The 8,474-nt window shown below is 43.1% G+C and overlaps 2 protein-coding genes across 3 annotated transcripts in view; one reads left to right on the top strand and one right to left on the bottom strand.

Moving 5' to 3' along the window:
* Positions 1-124, bottom strand: part of WDR77 (WD repeat domain 77) — a 6,738-nt gene extending 6,614 nt beyond the window's left edge. The window contains exon 1 of the mRNA XM_019546844.1: positions 1-124. This exon is cut by the window's left edge and continues 1 nt beyond it. Coding sequence (XP_019402389.1) covers positions 1-60 — 60 coding nt within the window. The 5' untranslated portion in view covers positions 61-124.
* A 480-nt stretch (positions 125-604) lies between these two features.
* The window catches only part of ATP5F1 (ATP synthase, H+ transporting, mitochondrial Fo complex subunit B1), a 14,731-nt gene continuing 6,861 nt past the window's right edge, over positions 605-8,474 (top strand). Inside the window, exons 1-8 of one of the 2 annotated variants that reach the window (XR_002103135.1) lie at positions 605-647; positions 746-788; positions 884-1,029; positions 1,413-1,576; positions 2,769-2,894; positions 3,241-3,420; positions 3,813-3,975; positions 4,333-4,336. Coding sequence is in view for 1 of the 2 variants with exons in the window: in XM_019546843.1 (XP_019402388.1) it covers positions 620-647; positions 746-788; positions 884-1,029; positions 1,413-1,576; positions 2,769-2,894; positions 3,241-3,420; positions 3,813-3,884 (759 nt within the window). In the remaining variant the exon portion in view is untranslated. Of the gene's footprint in view, positions 648-745; positions 789-883; positions 1,030-1,412; positions 1,577-2,768; positions 2,895-3,240; positions 3,421-3,812; positions 4,031-4,332; positions 4,337-8,474 lie in introns of those variants that run through there. The other variant, XM_019546843.1, reaches the window with a different exon arrangement.

The raw sequence follows: 8,474 nt of genomic DNA, 5'->3' as shown, positions 1-8,474 counted from the left end.
CTCGGGCGCGGGCGGGCCGCGGCCTCCTCCTCCCGCGCCCGCTGGCGCCTGGTCCTGCATCGCTCCGGCGGCGAGACACGGCGCGGCCCCACGTGCCGCACGAACCAGAAACCCCGCCCCGCTCCAGACCCTCGACCCGCCCCCTGCTTTCGCGAGACCGCCGCCGAGGTCTTTTCTCGCGAGAATTTTTGACAAGGACATAGTGTTTTTCGGGTACTTCCCGCGATACTGCCCTCCTTTTCCCCTCCCCCAAACTTTTTAGTTTCCTCTCGCGAGAGTCTTGCAAACGGACCTTCTTATGCTTCTCGCGAGACTGCTCTCCCGCTGCTTCTCGCTTGCCTCCTCTCGCGAGACTCTCTGCTTTCCCATGCCTTTCGCGAGACTGTTTTCTTCTCGTGTCAATGTTGCTTCCTGTCGCGAGACTCGCTCAGGAGGCGGGGGAGAAATGAGACGGCCCTCCCACACACACTCATCTCGCGAGACTCTCCTCGCCGCGCGTTGACAGGAATGGCGCTTAGCAGTCATCTCGCGTGAGAAAGTGGGTAAAGGTGTCTCGCGAGACAGCCCAGCTGACGGGCGCTGCCATCTTGTTGCCGGGGGTCGCGGGGACGCAGAGAAGATGCTGTCCCGCCTGGCCCTGCGCGCCGGTGAGCCCGGGGGGATTGCCCTGCTCCGCCCCCTTCCCCGAGGTGGGTGGGTGTGTGTCTGTCCGTCTCGCTGATACGCTCTGCTCTTCTCTTCGCAGCTCCCGGGGTGCTGAGAAACCTGTCTCCGTCCCTGTCGGCCGGGTAAGGGGCGGGGCGGGGGACTCTCCTAGCGGCAGCCCCCTGCTTGTCCCGTCACGAAATGGGGTTTTCTGACGGTCCTTCTCGGTTCCTTACAGCGCGTTGTGCGCGGCGAGGAGCTTCCATGGCGGCCAGCCGTGCCTGGCCCCCCTGCCTCCGCTTCCGGAGAGAGGAGGCGCTGTGCGCCATGGATTTATCCCCGAGGAGTTTTTCCAGTTCCTCTACCCGAAAACGGGAGTTACCGGTAATGCTTCTGTACAGCGTGGGTGCGGGGCCCACTTTGAGCACTGAAAAGATGAGGCCCTTGGTCTATTGTGTGAGTTACGAGCTTTGTCCTGCATGGTAGGCTTTCTGAGATGCTGAGAGCCCCTAAATAGCCTTGTGCTGCCTGGGCCTGGGGTTTGTTAGAAGACTTAATCAAGTTTTATTAAGTCACCACATTTCCTGACTCTCTGCGAGCCACAAGTTGAGCCCCCAGCTTTAGAGTCTAGGTTGTTTTGACCTGGCAAATCACACAGTGTTCTTGTGTAATAGTAATATGATAAAAAGAAACCCCCAAAAGTTGTTGTTGTTATTGTTGTTATTGTTTAAATAAAATGGGCTTGTATTTTTCTATCTCTTCTCTAGGACCGTACATGTTGGGGACTGGGCTGACTTTGTACTTGGTCTCCAAGGAGATCTATGTCTTTAACAATGAAACAGTCTCTGCTGTGGTCTTTTTGTCGCTTGTAATCTATGCAGTGAAACGATTTGGGCCCGATGTAGCAGCTTTTGCTGAAAAAATCAATGAGGTAATTCCAGACGAGGCTATGTAATTTAACTTTATGCTGACACTTGGTGCAAAATATTTCCAGAACTAATGGCCGCCGTCCTTGGCTGTGAAAAAGCTACCCAGAGTAATCTTGTTTTTAAATACTTGCAGTTCCTTTTAAATACTGTTGACGTTTGTTTCTAATGTTGGTGGTTCTTTGTCCTGAAAATGTACGTGGCACTTTATGACCGGGTCAGTTGTGCTAGCTGCATTTTATCAGAAGAATTATTTAATCTAACGGCATTAACAAGTTTTCTGTAAAATTTCCCTGGTGACTTGACAACTTGAGACTACTTAAATTTCAACTGCTATCTTTGAGCCTTGGAGGGGTTAAGGGGGGAGAGAGAGAGAACTCACATCAGAACCATAATTTCAGACCTTGGTGGATAACAGAAATGAGCTGAAGTCTTACGCATGTTTACCAGGTATCTTTTTTGTATAGCAGTGAAATACACACATTACAATTTAGAATTGTACTATTGAGGTTTTTACATGTGATAGATATTGTGGAGAGATCCATGTATGTAAGCTTTGGCTTGCAAGTCAATAGATAAAACTTCTTGAAGCAGGACTTAATGTGTTTTCAAAAGTGACTTATATCCTTGGTGCGTAAGTCTCATAAACATTTCCCATTGACTTGCAGACTTACACATTTCAGATGATTAGTTGCATTGGGAAAACTATTGGGAACCCTGATAACGACTGGAGCTACTCGGTTTCCCAGGCTGTTTAATATCATTCCCTGGCACTAGTTAATAGGGAATATTTTCTGCTTAATGCATGCTTATTGCTTACCTAAATGTAATATAAATGCATACAGCCCCCCCCCCCCCAAGTCTTAGCATGGGCACAGTTCCTGCGGGAGCAAGTTTAAGTTGGTACAGCTGCATCTGCGTTAGGTTTTGTAGCAGAATAGCCGCACATATGAAAAAAGAACTGTATCTGTGACTGCCATAGTTGGGCCTGGTTTCTCTAACAAGCTTAAACCAGCTTAAGTTGTGAAGCCAGTTTTTGTTCTTCTGTTTGGGATTCCTTTAAAACCTGACACCGATCATTTATTGAAACAGCTCTGAAATTTTTCATAACAAAGTGTTGTTAATGTCAGGGTTATGACTGAAATTTCCCCCTCATACATTTCACCTCTTAAAATAATTTCTTATTTCTACATGCAGGAGAAACTTGCTAAAGTATCAACTATAAAAAATGATTCAATCAAAGCTTTGGAAACAGCAATTCAACAAGAAAAGAAAGAGCAAGAGAGGGTTGCTGTCCGCAGTTACATCTTTGATGCCAAGCGGGTGGGTTGCCTAAAGTTTTATCTTTCTCCATATTCGTGGCCTTTATCACAGGAGCGCGGAGTGTTTCAAACAGAAAACAAGCAGCAAACCATTGAAGTATGTATGTTACAGGCAGGGCTAATACTAGAATTTGTCACATCAGTAATTCAGCTGAAATTGGTTTAGCAAATCCAAAGACTATGACAAGTTCTTCTGGATATCACATGCTCAGTCACTATCATATCAGCCTTTTTGCTATTGTTTATTGGGGTTTTTTTTTTCCTACAGTGATATAGCTGTAGTAGCTTCTTTCCTTTTGTTTAAAGCTGACCTTTTAATTTATTTTTCTTTTCTTTTTTTTAACTAGAATAACGTTGCCATGCTGCTGGAGATTAACTACAGAGAGAGAATGCTCATGGTGTATAATGAAGTGAAGAAGCGGTTAGACTATCAAGTTGCTATGCAACATCTGAAGCGTCGTAAAGAACAAGATCACATGATCGGCTGGGTAGAGAGAAATGTTGTTCAGAGCATCACGCCTCAACAGGTATTTAGAAGAAAGTTACAGGTTCTGGTTGTTGGGAACCTGTACTGTGCATCAGGAAGCAGAGTCAACTGCTTGATATTGTTGGCCAAAAATAAATCTGGATCTCTTTGTGCTGGTCTTTCTGGGGGAGTCATCAGGAGGCGAGAACAGTTGATTTCTTGTCTTCTGAATTGTCCATTGCTTGCCAGCAGTTGAACTTGGGTCGTTGCTTGTGTTTATATGGTCCTGATTTTGTAATGTGAGCTGTGAATCAAAACCATCTTAGTTGGACGCTGATTTTTGTGTGATTGGACGAAATATGATTATGGCAGGATGCGTATGCTGCCCATTGAAACGTGTTTCTTAAGATTCTGTTTCAAGGCTTCTGAAAGCTGTTTCTTGTCGTCTTGCAGCACAAGGAAAGTATTGCCAAGTGCATCTTGGACCTGAAGGCATTGTCGAAGGCTGCACAAGCAACAGTATAACTGCAGTGATTCCAGAAATGTTGGTGGTTTCTCTGACTTGCTGTTGGAAGCTATAATTCTGATTCTTAATTAAAATTTAACTTCTGTCAATGTGACTAGTTACATGGTGATTGCTGTCAACTTAGTGTGGTCTGTTTGTGACGATACATTTTGACTTATACATTCATACTGATATGATCATTGATATTGCATCGTTTTCATACTCTTTGTTCTACTCTCTTCCTGAAAGAGTAGATGTGCTTCCTATTTAAATGTTGTGCCAGAAGGGTAAAAGAAGTTTCCTCCAGTACATGCAACCTTTCACTTACTATATTATTGTCTGACTTAAAAATCAGCTGCTGCCTTGGCTTCCATATCCGTTGCTGTCAAATGTTCTCTTTGGTGGTTGTATGAGCACAGTATCCTAGGATCACAACTTGTAGCTCATCAGTGAAATGTTCAGAGTAAGTACAGTTGAAGAGGGTGGCTTGGGGTAGAGGTCTGTATCAAAGACAATATGATCTCAACTGTCTGCTTTGTATGGCAGCAAACTATTGCACGGGTGACTTGGTGGCAGCCTATAAGTACATAAAGGATGCGCATCAGGATCTGGGGGAATGCCTGTTTACCAGAGCACCCCAAGGGATGACATGGTCTAATGGTCACAAACTCCTGCAAGATCATTTCAGGCTGGACGTAAGGAAAAACTTGTTTACTGTCTGAGCCCCCAAGGCCTGGAACAAACCCCCCAGAGGTGGTGCAAGCTCCTCTGCTGGACACCTATGAGAACTTTTTGGATGTTTATCTCTCTGGGATCCTCTGACCCCTGCTGACTTCCTGCCCCTTGGGCAGGGGGCTGAACCTGATGATCTTACAAGGTCCCTTCCAGCCTTAATGTCTATGAAAATAAAGGGCAAAGGAAAATAGTGACTAATCTCATAAGAAACCTTTTCAGTCTGAAGCAGGTGCAACTGTTTCCTGCAACCTCTGTTTCTGGGGTGGTTTTTTTTCCCCCTTTGCTACCCTGCTAGCTTATAGTTCCTGTGTCTACAGATTGAGTTCAACTGGAAGTATGAGAACATAACTTTATGTAACAACTATTTTGCAAATGAGATGGCTACATTCATTCTGTCCACTCTATCCACTGTAACAGTTGTACTACCCTTGTAGACATCCAGTTCCATACAGGAAAAAACTGTCTCCAGCCTAAACTAGCCTTTTTTTCTTGAACAAAAACTCTAATCTAATTTACTTAATACAGAAATTATTTTCTTGGGATACAGTGAGCCTACAATTGGGCTGAGATCCCAAACCTAGCAACAAAATTTAAATTTTAAACTACCACTGAATGCTAAAAAGTTTAGATGGCCACATTTACCTTGCTTGCTTTTCAGCCCATTGGATTACAGGGTGCAGACATTAGGCAAGTGTCTTTCATATCCTGGAATTGGGAAAAGGATTTGTGGAGGGGATAGTAATTCTACTGAAACTTATTTAAAGGGCCTTCCACTTCCTCAAAGGTTTTTTTTTTTTAGACTTAGTGCATTTCTGTCCATGTTTACAAATCATAGTTGAGCAATGCACTTAATCCAAATGGCTATAGGAAGTATCTTGTTGAATAAGTTCCTTTTCCATTTAAGCAATGAGACTTTGAGATGTTTCATGCTTTCTGGCATGGGTTTGTTTTTGATACACCTGTATTGGTCACAGCTTTTAATTTTTAGCAACTTATGACCTGCTTTATTTTTTTTGCACACTGAATTTAAAATCTGGATTTATGGGGCTTGAAAAACCAGAACATTCTCCAGGTCTCTTAAAAAAAAATCTGAACTCAGTCTTGCAAAGAGAAACCTGGGCAACTGCCTTACTTGAAAATGTGATTATTTTTAATTTTGGAAGTTCCTAAAAGTGGGTGCTTATTTTGTAATCAACCTTCCTCTATGTTAATTTTTACAATTGCACAACTTCCCTGTCTTCAGCACGAAGTTCTCTCTAATCCAAAAGCTGACTTCTGTTTTAACAACTGAACGGCTGCTGTTGTAGATGTTGTAAAGTGTCTGTAATTACAGACTGATTTGCTTTAGAACAAGGAACAGAAACAAACTGTGTGTGTGTGTGTAGTTGTTAAAACACTGGAGCATTTTCCCACTCGGGTGGGCGACAATTTTAGGGTACAAGGTAAGATGTTGCTATTTCATTTCTCAATTACCAGTGAAAATTTTTTGTATGTTTTGTTTTTTTTAAAGGAATAGCCAGTGACTATATTTTATAGTGATTGTAGAGGAAAATGAGATGCACTGTTAGTGTAGCTTTAATGATGCTAGAAGCTGACTGAGAACTAGTGAGCTGTGCTCATTAACTACAAGAATTGCCTGCATTTTAAGCTTTTTTGCACCTCATTAAGGCTGTGAAATAAGCATTTCATTTATATCAAATGTGGACAGAAAATCAGTTTTGTAAAATTAACTTTCTGATGGAAAAATTGTTTCAAGGAACACTTTCTGACCTGCTCTAATTGTCATGGCTGCTACAGAAGGGTATGTGCAAAATTTTCAGACAGAAGAGTAGTTTTTAAGTCGGTATTTCCCTCAGTAATTGTTTCACTATTAAAAAAGGTTTATCTTATTCATTGCCTGTGCTCAGGTGCTGTGTAAACTCTGGTAGTTAGGGCAGGGAAGTAGGATGTTCTCTTCCTGGCAGCTGCTGACCTACAGCCTTTACTGCTTGTATATTTACCTTTCTGTCTGATATGCCTCTCGCACAGCAATATGGTTAGTAACACTTTCTTAGGTCACAGATGTGCCATGAGATTCAACCCACTTCTGACTTTTTGAGCTCCTGGGAAGAAAAGCTTAAAAAAACCAACAAGTCAGAATGGATCCAAGCTTTCCCAGCACATGGGACTCTTTCTCTAGACCCAGATGTTCAGTTTCTAGCACAAACTTCCAATAGTAGTATCATTATAACACTTGGAAGACATCAAATCTCCAGGAATCAGATAAGGACCGTTGGAACAAACTTAACAAAGGTGATCAATAAAGCTTTCAGAAATCAGGATTGGATCTCAGAGTAATTTTATTTGCCTGCTTTTCTCTCTAGTTTTGCTTCTTGCTCCTTGTGTTTGAAGACAATGGGAAGCTCGAGTTCAAAAAGTGAGCCAACTTCAGGTAACTTCCTCTTGCTCTGTTGTGAGCTGTGCTGGGAGGGTTGTATCGAAGCTGGTGTTAATATATGGCTACACTTTAATTGTGCAACTCTTCAAGGCTGCCATGTGGCAAAAACGCTGCGGTTCTGTGTTTTCTCCTAGCATAGAATATCCCAGCCCTGCTTTCAGTTGCAAGTGTTTAATCCTTGTCACTTCATACAGAGAATGTAAATACTTTTGAAGTCCATTGTCATGCCACTCTATATAAACAGCTTTCGAGTGGGGCACAGAGCTTGTGGCAGGATAAAATACAATGCTGGTGAAACGTAACTTGGTTTACAGAAACACACGATGCATTTTGACCCTCTTTGCATCTGCTTCTAGCACCACCAAGGCCTCCGCACAGCACGACTACTAGCGCACCTGCTCCAGCCAGCATGACTACTAGCGCACCTGCTCCAGTCCCAACAATAGGAGCTGAACACGGTTTTGATGAGTAAACACAACCTGGTTTTCTTCTGGGTTTTTTTTTTTTCCAACCTGTTTTCTTCTGTTCTGCCTAGATGTAATTCTGCTGAAGTCCATAGAATTAAATCAAGTCTGAGTCTCTTCTTTTCTAGCTCAACTCCTTTCCTACTGCTGAGAATTAAGTAGCTTATCCTGTTCTCTCTTTCTTGTTCTCCATATAACTATACCAGTTTGTATTGCAGCTTGAATAGGCAATGATAAAGCAGTCAATGTTGATAAGAGCATCTGAATGTCACCCTTCCCATCTCATATCGTTCTACAAATTTTTATCAGATTCTTAATACTTCACAAGATGAACATCTTGGTCAGCCACCTGTGTGAATGTGGTGCCCAGCACTTAATCGAAAGCTGCGTTTTTTACAAATTCCCAGAGTGGGGAATTCACCTTTTCAGCAACGATACCAGACAGTGGCTCATAAGTTTGGAAGTTAGGATCTGACACCAAAGAAAAGAAGAATTCTGGCACTTCTGTAGCTGCATGTATCCAATCCCAAAGGTTTTAAATGATTCAAATGAAGAGTTTTGAAGTGATGTTGCTGTGTCTGTCCAGTTGTGAGGGGCAAAAGTTAATGCAGGTGATCTCTGTTACTGGACCAACTGCAGGTTTGAATTAGACCCATGCCAGCTTTTTTGGCATCATGGTACTCTTCTTCAGAAGGATACTGCGGTACTCGAAAGATAGTCTATGTCTAGCCCAACCCTGCGGTTGGTCCAACAAAAGATAGCGTTTGCAGGAATGGTTGCCTCTCAAATGATGTGTTGTTGATTTAATAATTAAATGATGTCTAAATTTATTCCAAAGCCTTGAGGTGTTGAGAGAGGTCTGAGCAGTACTACTGCCATGACAGCATGGAGAATCATAGAATCACTGAGCGGGGAGAGCCGTAGACAGATCATCGAGTCCAACCCCCCGCCATGGGCAGGAAGGAGCACTGGGG

This window comes from Crocodylus porosus, unplaced genomic scaffold, assembly GCF_001723895.1.
Source record: "Crocodylus porosus isolate Cpor-Errol unplaced genomic scaffold, CroPor_comp1, whole genome shotgun sequence".
NCBI lineage: Eukaryota > Metazoa > Chordata > Crocodylia > Crocodylidae > Crocodylus > Crocodylus porosus.
This window is presented reverse-complemented; position numbering and strand designations above follow the sequence as displayed.